This window comes from Phascolarctos cinereus, unplaced genomic scaffold (assembly GCF_003287225.1).
Source record: "Phascolarctos cinereus isolate Bilbo 61053 unplaced genomic scaffold, phaCin_HiC Scaffold_4;HRSCAF=312, whole genome shotgun sequence".
NCBI classification, from domain to species: Eukaryota; Metazoa; Chordata; class Mammalia; order Diprotodontia; family Phascolarctidae; genus Phascolarctos; species Phascolarctos cinereus.
This window is the reverse complement of record NW_027555847.1, coordinates 720,684,690-720,702,909: the sequence shown is the minus strand read 5'-3', so window position 1 is coordinate 720,702,909 and position 18,220 is coordinate 720,684,690. Positions and strand designations below refer to the sequence as shown.

The window sequence follows — 18,220 nt, the reverse complement described above, 5'->3', positions numbered from 1 at the left end:
GTCTCCATGAGACAGCCTGCAAGAGAGGGAAGAGGGTCAAGCGGGAAGTGGGGGGGGGGCTTCTGAGTCGGAAGCAGAGGGTTGAGAGCTAGAAAGGGCCACAGACGCCATCCAGTCCCCCCTCGTCCTTCCACCAAAGTTGGAGTTTGTGTGACCACCCCAAGGTCACACAGTCAAGTCAGGCTTTTCCCTTAGAACAGGGGATGTCAGAGCTGGGAGGGAAATTAGAACAGGGGATGTCAGAGCTGGGAGGGCTTTAGAACTAGGGATGTCACGGCAGGAAGGGAAGTTAGAAGGCGGATATCAGGGCTGCGATGGAGATTAGAACACAGACCCTCGAGAGTCCAGTGGGGGAAGGACACAGTGGCACCCGGCCCCCACACACGGTGAGTCTAAGCCCTCGGGGCCCCTCCCCCTTCCCTCTAGCCCTGGGGAAACTGAGGCCCGAGTCCTAACGTGGGCGGCACCCCCCCCAAGGTCCAAAGGGTGGGGTTCAGGGGCGGGGCCGACCTGGAACTCACGGCTGGCTTGGGCTGCGGCCGGACGGGCTCGGGTCCCGGGCAGCCCCCTGCCTCTCAGGGCAGGGGCTGCAGAGGTTCGAGGCTCGGCTTGGACCCCGGCCTGTGGGTGGGGTCTGGGGACTGGCGGTGGCGTCGCGGCCCGGGGTGGCGCCTGGGGCAGAGGGCGGGGCTGGGCGGGGCGGGGCAGGGGCGACACTTTGTAGCCACTGCTTGGTGACAGCCCCGGAGCGGGAGGGGGGCCCCTTCCCCCACGGGGGTCAGCGCCAGGTCAGCGCTGCCGCGGGCGGGGCCGCTGAGGGGGGGGCTGCCCGGGGGTCCGGGCTCTGCCTCTGCGCGTGTGACCCTGGACCAGTCACCTCTCCTCCGATCCTTTGGCTCCAAATAGGAAACATCCCTGCCTGCGCCCAGCACGTTCTAAAGGCTTCCCATCCGCGACATTCCTTGTTCTAAGCACCCCCCCCTCCACGTCCACTGTTCTAAGGCCCCTCCCGGCTCTGACATCTTACCTTCAAAGTTCTATGTCATCTCTGATACTCCCTGTTCTAACCCCCCCCCCTAGCCCTGACATCCCCTGTTCTAAGCATCCCCAGCCCCAGCCCTGACATCCCCTGTTGTGGGGCCCCTCCCAGTTCAGACATTCTGTCTTCTAAGTCCCTATCAGCTCTGTATGTTCTATGGCCCCTCCCAGCCCTGTCATTCCCTGCTCTAAGGCCCTCCTAGCCCTGATATCCCCTGGTCCGGGGCCCCTCCCAGCCCTGGCATTCCCTGTTCTAAGGCCCTGCCAGCCATGACATCTGTTCTAAGGTCCTTCCCATCTCTGATATTCTATGTCATAAAGGCCCTCCCAGCCATGATACCCCTTGCTCTAGGCCCCTCCCAGCCCTGCCATTCTCTGAGGCCCTCTCAGCCATGACACCACCTGTCCTAGGCCCCTCCCAGCCCTGGCATTCCCTGCTCTAAGGCCCTCCCAGCCGTGACATCCCCTGGTCTGGGCCCCTCCCAGCCTTGACACTGAGTCTCAGGCCAGGCGAAGGGTCAGGAAGCCTAAGCCCCTTTCCCATCCTGGCCACGCTCCCCCAGACATCCTGGACAAGGGCTCCTCTGATGTGGAGGTGGCCCACAGGTGCCTTCCTGCTGCCCCACACATGAGGCCAGGGACACGGAGGCTGCATTAGATTTTTATTTCTCTTTCCCATATTTACACGTATGTACAACTAGTGTTGACATATGATACATTATTTCACAGAATTATCTTACACCCCTTGACAAGGGAGGCCCCACTAAGCTTTGCTCTGGCCTCCTCACGGCGCGCAGTGGGGCGGCCCCCAGCCTCCAGGGCAGCTTAGTGCCCATTGGGCTGCTTCCAGGCTGCCCAGTCCTCAGCTCCGGGGCCCTCAGGGCGCGCTAGCGTGCATCTTTTCCACACAGCTGGCCCAAAATGCCACCAGGCGGTTGTCACGGTTGACACAGAAGTCAGTGAAATCCTTCAGCAGCCTGTCGGCAAACTTCTCGTCCCCGGTGGCGCTGGAGCGCCATGTCTTGGTCAGCATGGTGTTGTAGGCCCAGTGGTAGCCCACGCGCTCCTCGCAGAACATGTTCTGGCCAGTGGAGCTGGTCGAGTTGCGTCTGCGCCGCTGCTGGCCCGAGAATTTGCGCTTGGAGTAGGGCAGCTGCAGGAAGACGGTCCCTACAAGAGAGGGCAGGAGGAGACGAGTGAGGCAGCCATGTCCGTGGCAGCGAGGGAGAAGGGACACGGACGAGCCCGCGGAAAAGCCCCCACCCTCTACCCAGGCACTGCCTTCACCGGGGCCACAGTGCCTCCCTTCCCTCCCTTCCTACATGCAGACTGGCAGGCTTCCCAGGGGGAGAGGCCAGGGGGACGTGCTATGTGCGGCGGCTCCCTGCCAGTCTAGGAGGGTGATGAGACACCAAGTCCAAGGCTGGAACACCTGGCATTACCCAGAAGGGTCAAACTCGGGGGCACAAGGCCCCAAAGGGGAAGGTCATCACAGGCTCCCCAGACTCACGGACCTCAGCTAGCAGGCCCAGTGACTGGGATCATCCAGTCTCTGCCTGAAGGCGTCGAGGTGAGGGAGAGACCTCCCCACCCCGAGGTGGCCCGCCCCACTATGGGAGGTCTTCCTAGACCTCAAACCACCACGGAACCCTTGGTACTTCCCCCCACCTGTGGAGATCTGACCTCTGGGCCAAACACAACACAGATCCCTCTGCCAGGGGCCTTCAGAGCAGGGACCAAGCCAGAAGGAAGCAGTGGCTCTCGGGGAGCGCAGGGAGCAGAGTTGGGGCAAAGGGCTTCACTGGACCACACGCACACTGAGCCCCACCAAGGCTCCACACCCCGCCTCCCGCACAAGCCATTCCCAGGAAGGAAAAGAAGCTGGCACCCCCCCCCGTGTCTCCCTGTGCTGCCTGCCCACCATGCCCGCCAGGGAGGCGAGTGCGGCCCCTCCATCCCTATGCCACCAGGGAGAAGGGCATTTGGGGAAATGCTGCTCTGGAGAGCTCCACAGGACGCAGCACCCAACAGGAACTGAATATCAGAAGTGGGAGGGACCTTAGAACAAAGAACCCAGATGGGGAAACCTGGAAGGGACAAGTCTTGGAGCCCAGAACATAGAATGTGGGACGTCAGGGCTGAAAGGGACACCAGCGGCATCTAGTCCAATGCCATGGCTCACAGAGGGGGAAACTGAGGCACAGAGAGGCGCTCTGCTCTCACACGGGGAGTCCTGTGTTCGGTTCTAAGACATGGATGAGCTGCAGCATGTCCACGGCAGAGGGACCAGGGAAGGGTCTCAAGATTATGCCACAGCAAGTGTGATGAGCCTCGTTCCACTTGGCCCCGGGGGGGCAGTGGGGGGGTCTGAGAGCAGAGGAAAGGGCAACACGGCCTCTTTCAGACCCAGTGTGGAGAACCTTCCTGCCAAGGGGCGCTATCCCCAAGGAGCACGGGCTGCCTCGGGCCCCTCCCTGAAGGTCACACATTCAGTTAGGAGCAGCAGGGGCACACAAAGCCGAATCTCCTGCCCACGTGGGGAGCTGGACAGTTCCTAGCTCCGTGGCCCACGGCTGGCCTCACCTAACCACACTCGCTCAGGGTCCCTGGCTCCTAAAGAAGGGCCGGAGCCAGGCTCAGAAGTCAGGCTGCCCCAAGAGGCAGCGCCCTCCTCTACATCCTCCTGGGCTTACCTGGTGTGGAGGGCAGGGGGCTGGCCTGAGCACCTGATGGAGTTAGAGGGGCTGTCCCCTCTGTGGAGCGCCTGTGGGCCCCGAATTCTGCAGCGCCCACGGAGGAAACACTTAGTATGTGCTTGCTGGCTGACCCACTGTGTGTAATGAGGGGGAGAGAGGACCCTGCCTGAGCCTCCAGGATGGTGAACTGGGGCCCTCCGCGTCTCCCTGGGGACGAGGAATCAGGAGCAGCCACGCGGGGCTCCCCCTCTGCTCCCTAAGAAACACCTTCTCCCCTCCTGGCCTCGCCTCGAGGTGCCCAGGGCCCAAGGCCCAAGTCTCCGAACCTCCACCTCCTCTTCTAGACCAAAGGCTCCCTTGCTCCGAGGCCTTCTGAATCCTCGAACACCGAGGGTGGCTCTGTATTCTGCCCAGGGGGCAGGGACGCTCACACTCACAGATACACTTATACCATGCACAAAAGACATACAGAGACATACATGTCATGCCCACACTCACACATACAAACATATACACACTCGCACTGCACACACAGACATACTTACACAATACACACCACACATACCACACACAGCACACACATTTATACAATATACACCATGCACACACCACACACACTTCCATGTATGTACATATGCCACACACACCCACACACAACATACCCACAACACCACAATACACATTTATACATCATACACACAATGCCACACATGTATACAACATACATCATACACATAACACACACCACACACTTATACAACACGCCCCACACGGATAACCACACATCACACCCTTTTAATAACACACACCCACCCCCACCCCCCACACACACACACTGTCAGACACCTCACAGCGTCATGACTGCTATTCCCACACCGCAGAGGCAGACAGCATCTTTCTTCCAACAATGTGAGACACGGTGCACACGATTCCCCCTCCCCCCACCTCATCCTGTGGGTCAGCCTGGGGGAGGGAGAAGGACCCATTTTTAAATGGGCACTTAACCCAGTTTACAGATGACGTGACTGAGGCCTGGAGACGGTGACTCAATTGAGGTCAGAGTCGAGAGGAACGTGATTTCCAGGCCAGGCCTCCTCCTCTTCCTTCTGGCTCGACCAGGGGAGGACAAAGGGGGGGGCCTGTGAGCTCCGGGCCTGGACCATTTGTCCAGGTCGTGAAGGCCACCTTGGCAGCCACTGCCCACGCTGCCCTGGATCTGTGACATGGCGCGTTGTCAGGGAGGCCGCTACTCTGCCCCGCCTTGAAATAAGTTGGCGGGAGGTGGACAGTGACCTCGGGGACCAAACACAAGGTCCCAAAGGAGAAGGTCCCTGTTCCCCCTCTGGCAACCCCGGGACAGCAGTACGCAGCAGAGTCGGGAGCCCAGGGTCTGCATGTGCCTCGGCCCCCTCGGCCCACGTACGACAGAGGCGCTATCGTCCGTGTGACCGCCACCCTTCGCCAGGACTGTACGCCGTCCCCCGCTCTCCCTGCCTCCCCACCCCCCGACTCTAGCTAAGCTGCCCATGACAAAGGGCACATGCCCAGCCACCATGCTTCCAAGGCCACGAGGTTTCCCCTTCCCCAGGGCCCCCGCGCCCACGCACCTGTGACGTGGATGTACTGCGGCTTGTTCTCGGAAGGGAAGTTGAAGGCAGAGGCAGAATATTTGTCTTGCACAAATCCAAACCTGAGGAAATGAGAGGGAGCTGTGAGTGGCCTGAGGAGGCTCTAGGTTCATTCAGCCTGGCCCATGGCCCATCCCCCTCACTGGAGCCTTTCCTTGATTGCATCACTCGAACTCACTTCCCTGGGGCTAGACTAGGGCACAGAAGGGACTCTGGATCCCAAAAGGTTGAGGATGAGCCAGCAGAGTCCTAGAGCATGCTGGGAAGTTATCAAGGCCAGACCCAGGGATGGACTGGGTGGGGGGAGGGGGGAAAGGAGGTTCTGTTGTCCAAGGACCGGTTTACTAAGCCAGTCCTAAGAGGCTGGGCACCAGTGACCACCCAGGAGGCATCTTCTGGGCCACAGCTACTCACCGAGACCCCAGGCTAAGGGGTGGGGGAGTTAGGAAGGGCGGAAGCCCAGACCCCAGAGTCCCTGCTGCTGCAGCCCCTCTGGAGCCCCCAGTCACAGCAGCGGGAGAAGAGGAGAAGGCTCCCCCGCTGACCTTGTGCCATGAGGAGCCGCCTGCAGGAGGGCGCGCGTGTGCCCCCAACATGCCTTACCAACCAACGCACCTGTGAGCGATGGCTTCCTGGAACAGATGCATGCGATCCCAGTAAGTTTCTGGTTCAAAGCCTGGGGGGAAAGGTTTGGTCAGCGGCCAATGGGCCCCGGGGCTCTGGACCCGTAAGCCAAAGAGGCTCATCTGGGAACTATGAGACAGGTTCTGCCCAGCCCCGAAGGGCAGAGCCAGCGAGGAGGCCACAGCAGGTCACAGGGAGGCAGGCCTCCATGCTCTGTGCTAGGGGAAACTCGCCAACCACGAGGGCTGCCCCACTGGAAGGGGCCACCATGATGGGAGGGAAGTTTGTCTCTGGGCTTCTCCAGGCAAAGGCCAGACAAGGCCTTGCTGGAATCTTGGAGGGAAGCCCTGCTCTGGGCCCAGGCTGGCCTCTGAGGGGTCTTGGCTCATAAAGAGACTCCAGGCTATTCTGGACATGGCTCCCTCTTCCCGACAGGAGTGGCCCAGAGGATGGCCTCCTGCCATGATTTCCACCCGTCCTCCTCCTCTCTTCTCTCTACTTCCATCTACGCAATGACTTTGGGGAATCCACCACTGCTAGTCACGTGGCCTTCCCCTTTCTCTGGTTTCCCCACCTATAGAATAGGGCCGATAAGATGGCTCTGCATCTCCCTCTGAAATGCTCTGAAGACAAAGGTAACATGGACACAGACCCCACAGAGAGGCATTGTGAAATCAGCCGCGACAGCCAGGCTCGACCCCAAAGGAGACAGCAGAGGCGTCGTCCTTTGTAGAGGCGGGCATCTCCGTAGCCAAATGCTGGTTAGTTTTGGTGACCTGGCTTTTTGTTTTTTTGTTTCTTAATCATTCTTGTCCTTTGTAATAAGGAATGGTTTTCTGGGAGTGGGAGGGGGGACAGATGCACTGGGAAACGTAGGTGATGTGAAAAGCAGGGGCACCGACAAAAATGGGTGCCCGGAGGACGTCAGTGCCCGCCACGCTAGCCCCGGCTTGGGGAGCTGGCGCTCAGGCGGCAGGGACATACAAGGAAACGTCCCCAGAAACGCGGGCACAGCCTGTGGCCCCTCCACTTCTGTAATTCTCTATCCAGGCCAAGCTGGAGGCTGCCAGAGCAGTCCAAGAGGTTGAAAAACCACCCAGCGTCTATCGGGCTTTCCCATTTTTGAAGAATCTAGAACACGTTCGCCTGAGGCAGAAGGCAGCCGTCAGGGAGGGACAGAAGCAGGGAGGAGGAGCATTCCAGCTGCTGGGCCTTAATCACTTAAATCAGGGCATCGGTCCCTGACTGTAACCATGGCAACTGAGACGGGATGCTCGCTGCCGAGCTCCACCAGGGCTGGCAGAAGCTGAGTCACCTAGCAACGTCTACACGAATAACAAAGGTTGTTGCCCAACCCCAAACTCATCTCCCCCCCATCAGCTACCCAGAAGTGGGCGCCTCTCTGCAAGAGGCGGGGGGTTAGAGAGGAGGAAACATCCTGAACAGGCAGGAGGCCCCTAGACCCCTTCCAGCTCACACGTCCTGGGATTCTGGAATCGTGTTGCTGGTAAAGTGGGTGTCTGCCTAGGGCGCCCCGGAGCTCCAGCACTGTGGGATGTGATGCACAAATCTACCTTTGCCCCCGGGGATGGTAACGCTCCCATTCCCGAGGGCTTTCCTTACACCAATCTGTGGGGTCAGCATCAGCGTCACTCCCAGTTACCCACTGAGGGGATGAGGGCCCAGTCTTGCCTAGGCTCTACGCAGCTAGGAAGGGTTGGTGCTCGGGGCTCTGGATGCTCGCACTGCCCCAGACTTCCCTCCCGCCAGCAGTGGCCTGGCCTAGAGCGCCCTCTCCCCACTGTCCCCACCAGCCCCTCTAGCACAGTCCCCTCCGTGGTCTTTCTGGCAAGGCAGTACACGCTGGCTTCACGCAAGCGAAGGGGAACGGCCTTTCCTGAAAATGGCCCTGATGTTTTGTAGGGCAGAAGTCAGGAGGGCCTGAGAAGGCACGGTTTTTGGATGGCACGGCTCATAATTGGAAGCCACCCTATCTCAAGGGCTGAACTACTGAAACCAGGATCCCAAATGAGGCTTAGGGAACATGGCAAGGGGCCCCTCAAGGTCCCCTGGGAGGGCATTTGGTGCGGAGGAATGCGGGCGACTCTCCTCAGGAGGTCTGGAGTCTGACACTGGTCCAGCCAGAAGCCCCTGGGGCTGCCCTGGGCAAGTCCTCACAGAAGGACACTCCTCCCGAGCCCCTATGAGGTCTGAGATTCTCCCTCCCCACCACCTCCCAGAAATGCCAAAGCTTACTGTCAAACAGATGCTCGCTGCCCTCCTTCACCAAGCAGCTGATGTTGAGGGGGATGAAGAGCTGGGCACGTAGCGGGTCTCCATACAGATAACTGGGCAGGGCAAACGGGCCTTCCAGAACAGGGACCAGCAAGAAGCCGCAGGAAGTGGCCTTGCGATGCCAACCCTGAACCTGGGAGAAAAGCGCAGCCGAGCTGCTCCTAGGCTTGCCTGGCCGGGCCCCGAGACGGGCACAAGCCTGAGGCGGGAGGGCCAAAGGCGCGGGGCTCCCTCTTGCTGGCCGTGGAGGCCCCAGAGGAGGCGGCAATGGAAAAGGAGACTCTTCCTGACAACCAGCACCTCTCATGCGAGGGGGCATCAAGGGAAAAGGAACCTCTGTATTAGAGCTGATTTTGTTCCCTGGGACTTTGAGAAAGGCCACGGGGACCTGCTTTGGACATCCAGCATCCCATATGACTGACAGTGCAGTCAGAGCCTGACAGAGGTCCTCTGCCCAGGAATCAATGACCCGGGGGCTGGCCCAGGCTTAAATACAGGAAGTGAGACAATTCTGAGCAGGGAAAAAGGCTGGGTGTGGCCCAGTGGGGCCTCACTGACTCTGACAACCCCAGAGGCCCGCAGGACCTTGGGCAAGTCCTTTCCCTTCCCAGAGCCTCTATTTTTCATCTGTGTGATGGCCACACTGTTACTTGCATGGACAGCCTCCTAGGGTGGCTATGAACAAGGTCCCAGGTCACCCTGCAGGCACTTTGTGAGCCTGGCTGGCCCCTCCAGAGCTGAGGATGTTGCTCAGAGGAAGCCAGCGATGCTAGGGGACTAGAGATGTCCAAGCACCGGAGGGCCAAAAACCACAGGCTTTGTTAGGACAGACGGGCCCACCTCAGACTAGGCCACCTGGACATGTGAAAATCCCAAGGGGGTGTAGTGTTAGCTACGGTGGGACCTTGGTCACAGGGCTGGCACTGAAGCCCAGTACGGAGCACCGGTGAAGGCAGAGGCCAGGGGGTCAGTCCGGCCACTGAATCATGGTGACCTTGAGGCTGTTACTTCTCTCCTAGCCTCACTGCTTCCCATCCAGATATGGGATCCCTCTGGTGCAACACCCCAGGATCCTACTGGGGCTGCAGGAAACCTCCCGGTCACCAGGCAGATCAGGCTCTGCCCGTGCGCAGACCACTCACCATCTCAAAGAGCACTGCGGCCGTCACCGCCATCCAGTGCAGCTTGACCTCGAAGGCCGCATTCAGGGAGAAGTTGCCATGGTAATAACAGCTGCACCACTCCAGCCGGTCCGTACGGTTATTCACATCCACATCCAGAGTCACTGTCCTCTGCTCGGGCACTGTGGCCGCTGTGTGGGGACAGGAGGCGTCGCAGGGGCCTGGGATGAGCCCCTGCCCCACCACCATGCCTCGTGCTCTCCGAAGCCGGTCCCTCCACCCGGTGCACCGTCTCTGCCCCCATCCCACCCTCCTTGAAAACACATTCTTCCTGGTGGCCTAGCAATTCCAGATCTTAAATTGTATTATAAAGCAGCAATCATCAAAATTGCTTGGTACTGGCTAAGAAATAGGGAGGTGGATCACTGGAATAGGTTAAATATGCAAGACACGTAGTCAATGACTATAGTAATCTATTATTTGATAAAAAAGACCCCAGCTCTGGGATAAGAACCCACTCTTTGAAAAAAAACTGCTGGGAAAACTGGAAAAGATGGCAGAAACTAGGCATAGACCCAAATCTCACACATATACCAAAATAAAGTCAAAATGGGTTCATGACTTAGATATAAAGGCTGATACCATAAGTAAACTGGGAGAACAAGGAATAGTTTACCTATCAGATCTATGGAGAACAGAAGAATTCATGACCAAACAGGAGATAGAGAACATTACGAAAAGCAAAATGGATAACTTTGATTACATTAAATTGATACATTTTTGCACAAACAAAGCCAATGCAACTAAGATTAGAAGGAAGGTAGAAAATTGGGAAAGAATTTTTACAACCAGTCTCTCTGATAAAGGCCTCATTTCTAAAATATATAGAGAATTAAGACAAATTTATAAGAACACAAGCCATTCCCCAATTGATAAATGGTCAAAGGATATGAACAGACAGTTCTCAGATGAAGAAATTAAAGCCATCTATAGTCATATGAAAAAATGCTCTAAATCGTTATTGATTAGAGAAATGCAAATCAAAACAACTCTGAGGTACCACATCACACCTATCAGATTGGCCAACATGACAAAACAGGAAAATGATAAATGTTGGAGAAGATGTGGGAAAATTGGAACACTAATACATTGTTGGTGGAGTTGTGAAATGATCCAACCATTTTGGAGAACAATTTGGAACTATGCCCAAAGGGCTATAAAAATGTGCATACCCTTTGATCCAGCAATAGCACTTCTAGGGCTATATCCCAAAGAGATCAAACAAATGGGAAAAGGACCCACATGGACAGAAATATTCATAGCAGCTTTTTTGTGGTGGCAAAGAATTGGAAATTGAGAGGATGCCCATCATTGGGGAATGGCTGAGCAAGTTGTGGTATATGAATGTAATGGAATACTATTGTGCTATAAGAATGATGAACAGGCTGACTTCAGAAAAACCTGGAAAGACTTATGGTCTGATGCTGAGTGAAGTGAGCAGAACCAAGAGGACTTTGTACACAATAACAGCCACGTTATGCAATGACTAATATTGTTAAACTGAACCCTTCTCAGCATTATGAGGATCTAAGACATCTCCAGAGGCCTTGGGATGGAAAATGCTGTCCACATCCAAAGAAAGAACTATGGAAGTCGAATTGCTATCACTTACTTTTACCTTCTGTTAAGTTTTGTTTCATCTTTCTGATGGTTCCTCCTATTGGTTTTAATTTTTACTTACAACTTCACTAATGTGAAAATATGTTTAATAGGAATGTAAATGTAAAGCCTATATGAGATTGTGCGCTGTCTTGGGGAGGGTGGGGGGGAGGATGGGGGAGAAAAATTTTCAACTCAAAAGCATATGGAAGCGATTGTTGATAAATCAAAATAAATTAATAAATTAAAAAAAAAAGATTAAAGAAAAAACACATTCTTTCTGCTCCCTCTGCTGTCACCCTTACACGGGGCGGATCATGGCTGGCCTCCTCCTCCTCAGCTGCCTTTCTATTGGCCCGGGGGCCTAGCACAGGGCTCTGCACGCTAAGGGCACACCACAAATGGCTGCAGGGTGCCCTTTTACCCCTCTTACAGCATGAAACCAAGGCCTAGACAAGGAGCTGCCGAGGGCACGTGGGCAGTGAGGCCAAGCCTTCACCCCCAGTGACTCCACGTCAAGACCAGAGTTTCATGAGAAATCACAAGAAGCCGTCCAAGAGACTGATAGAAACAAAAGGAGGCCAGTTCACCACAAACAGGCTGCTTAGGACACAGAGCAAGGCAAGAAGGGAAGGGAACTGTGTTCCTTCTTTTCTGTTTTAATTAAGCGGACAAGTAGCCAGACACCTGGTGCCCAGCAGGCCCAGGGGCCCCTGGGGGTCAGCCCGCCACCAGCTGCCTGGCAGGGGCTCTCCTGGACCCGCCCACCCTGGTGGCAAGCAAGGACAAGAAAGGGGAGAGAGGGGAGAGAGGAGGCCACGGCCCCTCATGCTGCAGTCAGTCAAAGCCCTCCAGGAGGAGCAGAGAAGTTGGGAGGGACAGGGCAGGCTGCGCTGGACCAGCTGGGCCAAGACGTCCTCTGAGGGCACTGACCCAAACCCTGGGATAGCTTAGCTGACAGCCCTGGAACCAGCAAGGGACCTTGGGAATCAGCCAATCCCCTGATTCTACAGAGGAGGGCACCAAGCCCTGAGAGGCTCATACCTAGGAAGTAGGCCTCTGCCTCCTGGGCGGGTGCAAGGAGCCAGGACATGGAAGCTAACGGAACGCAAAAGGCCCCACTCTGCAGCCACGGGGGCCGAGACACAGCGAGAGGAAGGCAGGATTCAAACCCAGGGCTTGGGACTGCCCATCCCCCGCTTTTTTCCAAGCAGGATTTTTGGTGGGGGGGAGAGGACAAGGCTTAGGAAAGGTCAGAGGCATGAGAGAAGGAGGATTTCAGAAGAGAAGGTACTAGAATCACAGACTTAAAGCCTGAAGGGCTCCCACAGGCCAGCTGGCCCAACCCCCTCATCATTTTACACACGAGGGGATCATGGCCCAAAGTGAGGAAGAGACTTGTCCCAGTTGCCCAGGAAGTGAGCACCAGGGGCAGGATCTGAACCCACACCTGTCTTCACCACACTTATTTCCTCCTCCCTGGGAAGAACCAAGCCCAGGGAGGCGCGAGCAACCCCAAGCTTTCCAAAGGTGCCTCTGTTTGCCTGTCTGTCAGGCAATCACAAAGCACTGGTGCACAGCCCTGACACAGGTGCTGGGCACCAGGCAGAGCAGCTGGGGCGCAAAGACAAGAGTGAGGCCAGCCCTGCCCTGCCCTGCCCTCAGACAGCTTCCACAGGCACGTCCGGACTAACCGTCCCCATTTCACAAAAGAGGAAACTGAGGCTCAGAGAGAGAGCCCACCTGTCCACAGTCATAGTCACTAAGCTGACACAGCCAGAAACCAGCAGCTCCATTTTACAGTCCAAGCCCAGGCTCGCTTGCCCCCTTACACCAAACCCTCCCCAAGCACTCCTCGTGGCCCAGCTGCCTATGCACCTCGGAGGGCACCTCCTCAAACGCTCTGCAGCCAGCGGCCATCCCACCTCTTGTTGGGGCGGAGGGAGCCGACAGCCTCCCGCTCCCCTTGGAGACAGCGCTAACTGTAAGGAGGTTTAGGGGATTTCCCTGCCTTTCCGCCATGCCTGTGGCCTACAAGCACCGGACTGGGCTCTTCATCACCCTGAGGTTCAGCCCGCTCAGCCCTGCTCCCTCGGGTGGCCGCCATCCCCACTATGCGACCCCCCTCCCACCCTTGCTGCCACCTTCGCCTTGGACGATACCTAGGAGCGCAGCAGCCTGGCTCCTCCCCCCAAAGCTGCGGCTGAAGGAGCTGTGCCGGCTGGCGTAAGACGCGGGGCGGCTGGGCAGCCAGGGCAACAGGAAGGCAGGGATCTCCGAGTGCAGCAGTTCCTCGGCCACGAAGGCCACTTCAAACCACTTCCGCTGGAAGGCCGTGAAGTCGTCCATGGCCGCCGTGTGCCACGTGGCTGGCTGCTGCAGGCCCACTGGGGAGACACGGAGATGGGGAGCAGGTCAGCCATAGGCGTGGGCCCAGGACCAGCCCGTGGGCATGCCCTCTGAGTGGCCTTCCTCACTTTTCACTCATAAAGGATATTAAGAAGTGACTCCCGGGGCAGCTAGGTGGTGCAACAGATAGAGCTCTGGCCCTGGAGTCAGGAGGACCTGAGTTCAAATCCAGTTTCAGACACAACACTTAAAACCCTGTGTGACCTTGGGTAAGTCACTTAATCCCGACTGCCTCGCCCAAAAAAAATATAAATAAAATAAAATAAGAAGGGACTCCCATTTCTCTAGCACCTGAAGGTTGGCAAGGCCCTTTCCTCACCACAAACCCATTTTCCAGATGAGGGAAGTACACAGTGGAGATAGGGCCAAGGAAAAGAGAAACCCAAGTTCTTTAGATAAAACACAGCTGTGCCATTCAAGCTTGAAAGGTACCTGGAAGGGTGGAGCTGAAAATAAGACTATTTCCCATAGTCAGCCAGACAGCATTTATCTGTTAAGCACCTACTGTGTGCTGGGTACTGTGCAGAACTGTAGGATCACAGAGCAGTAGACATCAAGTCTAACCCCCCATTTTAATGATGAAAGAACTGGGGCCCAGAGAGGAAAGGGATCTGCCCAGAGGCACCGAGCTACTAAGTGTCAGAGGCAGGATCTGAACCCGGGTCTCCCTGACTGCAAGGCCAGTGCTCCACCCCGCAGGAGGCAAAGCCTCAGCGGTGCCCAGAGGCCCAAAGAGGAGCCTCCCCATGGAGGACACCAGACACAGGAGCTGCCCCACGCCTGCTCAGACAGCTGTGGACGGACACTGGGTCAGTGGGCTGGTGGAGACAGAAATTCCTCAGACCCAAGGGCTTCTCCCCACATGGATAGAGGGGACCAGGAAGCTCACATCCCTCACCGACAAATGAGGGACAGGACTCCACCACAGCCCCAGAGCAGACAGTGGCTGTCCTGGCTGGGAGCGGGGCCAGAGAACTGCTCCTGGGGGGGGGAGAAGGGAGGCTAGGAGAACTGCTGGGGGGGCAGGGGAGGGCCCAAGAACTGCTCTTGGGGGGGTGGGGGGAGCCACCTCGGTCCGGCTCCCTGTCCCCCACGATCTTGTAGAAGTAGAAGCCATAGATGAAGGTGCGCAAGGCTTCGCCGGAGGCGTGAGTGATAAGCTGCTCCTCCAGCATTTTCTAGGAGAAGAGATGACAGGACAGTCAGGGTCAGAGCCAGAAGTGCAGCCATCCCACACTGGGAACCCCGGGGGCTTCTCAATGACCACAGGCTTTCAGAGCTCCACGGAGGTCGTTGTTCCTCCACCTCCCTCATGCTATAAGAAGGGAAACTGAGGCGAGCGAGGAAGGGGACACGCTGGCATCCCGAGAAGGGCTGGGCTATCCACAACAACGAGGACTTGAATAAGACCCCAGACAAGTGGGCAGCTGGCCCCTGCTTGGAGACTCCAGGGAAAGGCGCCTCACTGCCTCCCCACACTGGGCCAGCCCCCATGGCTGGGAAGGTCTCTCTGGTGCCTCTGGTTCAGCCCTCAGGGCTATCAGTCACATGGAGGAAGGAAGAGATGGGTTCCCCGTGGGAACCAGAAACAATGGGAGAGGCTGCTAAGACGCCAATTGAGGCCAGATGTCCCCGCATGGAAGGGGCTGACCTGGGAGGGAGGGAGCTCCCAGTCCCTGGAGGTCTTCAAGCCGAGGCTGAACAATCTCTTGTCCTCCGGCACATTATATTACAATAGGGACCCTTTGTTATTGGGGTTGGACTGGATGTTGGCTGAGCTAAAATTCTGGGAAGCACCCAACGTGGGTCTCGTGTGCCCCCCCAGGCCTTATCTTCTCTAGGAGAAATGCCCCTAGTTCCTTCAGCCAGTCCCGGAGCAGATACTCCAGGTCCTGCCCCCTCCTCCGCCCCGCTGCCAGCCTCCAGCTGCAGCTCCTACGAGGCAGAGGACGGTGGCAGGCGGGGCAATTGCCCCCTTGCTCTTGGATGCCACGGTGCCAGCGATGCCAGCACTGCTGGAGATGGGGGGCTGGGGCAGCCAGCATGGGGAGGAGGGTGCCACAGGGGGCTCATCGGCACCCAGCCTGAGACACCAGACAAGCACGCTCTCTGTGGTGGCCCAGCCGCCCACCCGGGTGATATCACCCAGTGCATGTGTCTGAGCTCCAACGGACCGTCAAACACAGCAGTCACAACTGAACTAGTACTGACCAAACTACTCTCTCTCCGCAGCTTGGCAGGCCAGGGAGTCCCAGCACCGCCCCATTTATCAGAGGGCCAATGGCCTGCCCCGCCTCAGGCAGCTCAGGGGCTCCTGCCTCAAGGGCGGGGCTCTTTCATTCCTCTGGGGGCCTCAAGGTCCACTCTGCCTTCCGAGTCTTCCAGGGTTTCTATACCCTGGGTTACCAGAACATCTCAGACCCAAGAATAAATTCTGAGACTCTTGCGCCAAAATGGGACGTGTTCCCAAAGCAGGCTCCACGTGGCCAGCACACCCACAGATCCCGGGCCCTCATGAAGCTGGCTCCGCCCTGCCCTGCCCGCCCTGACCCTGTGGCTCTCCTCCCACGGGCCGCCAGCCAGAAGATACTGTGGCACAGCGGGCCAGGCCGGGCCTCACCTGCATGATGTCACTGGCCATGGCTTGGGTCTGTACACCCTCCACACTGCTCACCAGCCAGTGCACGACCTCCGCGCTGATGAAGCAGGACGCAGAGAGGCCCTTCTGCTCCGAGAGCAGCTGGACGCCTGTTCTGGAGCCCACCCACGAAGGACACGGAAAGGCACGGTCACAATTAGTCACGAAGCAGTGACGGGGAGGGGCATTTACTAAGGGGCCCTGAGGAAAGGGGGCAGCGAGAACTGGCAGCGCCCTTCGAGGAGTCCCAGGATCACGGGAATCCTCAGAGGGGTCTCAGGGGCCACCTCACCCCACCTCCTCCTATCAGAGGTGAGGAAATCAAGACCCTGGGAGGGAAAGGGACTTGGTCAAGATCAAACAGCAAGTGTGGGCAGCGTGGCAGGTGCTGCTCCCACCCCCACTCCTCCACTGCCCCCCAGGAAGTGCTGGGGAAAGGAAGGGAAACAGAGACACAGAGAGACACAGAGAGAGAGGGAGGGAGAGACAGAGACAGAGAGATAGAAACAGAGACAAAGAAAGAGACTGAGAAACAAAGATAGAGACAGAGAGAGACAAATAGAGACACAGAGGGAAACAGAGACAGAGAGATAGAGAAACAGAGAGAACAACAGAGAGAGACAGAAACAGAGAAGAGAGGCAAAGAGAGAGAGAGCCAGAGAGAAAGAGAAAGAAAGGCAGAGACAGAAAAAGAGGCAGAGAAACAGAAACAGAGAGACAGACAGAGATACAAATACAGAGAGACAGACAGAGAGAGAGACGGGGAGAGAGAGAGAGATAATGGGAGGATAGCAAGCCTGTGCACTCTGAAAGGGCTCCCGAAAGGGATACTGAGCCTAAGCAAGGGGAGCTGGGAGATCCTTGATCCAGCCTCATTTCCCAGAGGCCCCTGAGGCTGGGGAGGGGAAGTGATGGCCCAGGTCAAGCCTGAAGCCCAGCCCGGCAGCCTCCGAGGCTGCTGGGTCCCAGCCCCATGCTCCTGCTCTGCCGCAGAGCATCTGCCTCGCTCCGTTGGCGGTCCCGGTGAGCCCTGGGCAGGGGTCCTTCCGCCACTTACGAGGGATGCTTCATGGCCTCCAGGATCTCCAGCAGAGTGGAGGAGGTGGTCAGTGAGCTGGCCGGGAACTGCTGAGAGCTGGAACACGGTAAAACAGCAGGTGTCATCACCGGGCAGGCGAGTCTGGTGCCCACAGGCACAGCTCTGGAGCCTCCACAAAAGGGCCTGTGGGAGTGCTCCGGGATGGCGGGCCAAGTTTGGGCAGGATCCTGCTTCTCCCAGCACCTCCTCCCCAGAGGACTCGTCTTTCCCTTGGCTCGCCCGCCAGCGCCCCCATGAAGCCCTCCCCCGGGCACATGTGTGAGCGCAGACAAGCGCTTCTACACTCATGAAAGCCAGACCATTCTCTACAGGACAAAGCAAGGATCCGAAGCCACACCCGGGCTGCGAAGCCTGTGGCACCAGGGGCCCTCACAGCAGGAAGAGCCCAGCCAGAGTCGGCCAGGCTGCACAGCAGATGCCGGCCCCGCTTGCCACCAGGTCCAGGTGATGCCTCGGGCTCACCTGCTATCGCTGGGGTTTGCTGGCAGGTAGCCCTGCTCCCCAGCAGTCTGCACGCTGCTTCTGTCCGCGGGCTGGCCCATGCTGCTGCCCAGGCTGGTGCCATCTAAGGCTGGAGTGGCATTCTGATCCACCGAGACCTGCAAGGACGTGGAAAACAGAGTAAGCTTCATCCTGATCGCCACAGGCCCCGATTCCCCATTTCTCCTCCAAAGCAGCTCAATTTGATGAGAGGCTCCCGTGTGGCCTGGGGTGAGCTGGCGAATGAGGGGACGGCAGCTCCAAAATGCCCAGCTGACCCAGAGGGGACAGAGTGGGTGCCCTGACCTTTTGGGGGACCAGGGCATAACCCAGGGCAGCGCCGGCCGAGGGAGCACGGGCCTGACGCCATCCTCTCATGGGGAGGCACATTGGGAAGGCGCTTCAGGCTGCTCCTCTATGTCTACACGACCCCTACTACCCTGGCTCTAACGGCGCAGAACCACAGAACGTAGGACCTCGGGCCCACCAAGTCCTCTGTACAAAGCTCTGCCAAATGGCGGTAACTAAAGCAA

The 18,220-nt window shown here is 57.6% G+C and overlaps 1 protein-coding gene across 7 annotated transcripts in view; it reads right to left on the bottom strand.

The window, feature by feature from the left end:
• Window positions 1-1,687: 1,687 nt before the first annotated feature.
• The window catches only part of DEPDC5 (DEP domain containing 5, GATOR1 subcomplex subunit), a 117,213-nt gene continuing 100,680 nt past the window's right edge, over window positions 1,688-18,220 (bottom strand). For 6 of the 7 annotated variants that reach the window (XM_020996438.2, XM_020996441.2, XM_020996440.2 and 3 more), the window contains 10 exons: window positions 17,670-17,806; window positions 17,166-17,243; window positions 16,091-16,223; window positions 14,540-14,648; window positions 13,224-13,448; window positions 9,424-9,593; window positions 8,243-8,414; window positions 5,978-6,038; window positions 5,342-5,424; window positions 1,688-2,208 (listed from right to left, as the gene is read on the bottom strand). In XM_020996438.2, the coding sequence (XP_020852097.1) occupies window positions 1,916-2,208; window positions 5,342-5,424; window positions 5,978-6,038; window positions 8,243-8,414; window positions 9,424-9,593; window positions 13,224-13,448; window positions 14,540-14,648; window positions 16,091-16,223; window positions 17,166-17,243; window positions 17,670-17,806 (1,461 nt within the window). In that variant the 3' untranslated portion in view covers window positions 1,688-1,915. Of the gene's footprint in view, window positions 2,209-5,341; window positions 5,425-5,977; window positions 6,039-8,242; window positions 8,415-9,423; window positions 9,594-13,223; window positions 13,449-14,539; window positions 14,649-16,090; window positions 16,224-17,165; window positions 17,244-17,669; window positions 17,807-18,220 lie in introns of those variants that run through there. The other variant, XM_020996443.2, reaches the window with a different exon arrangement.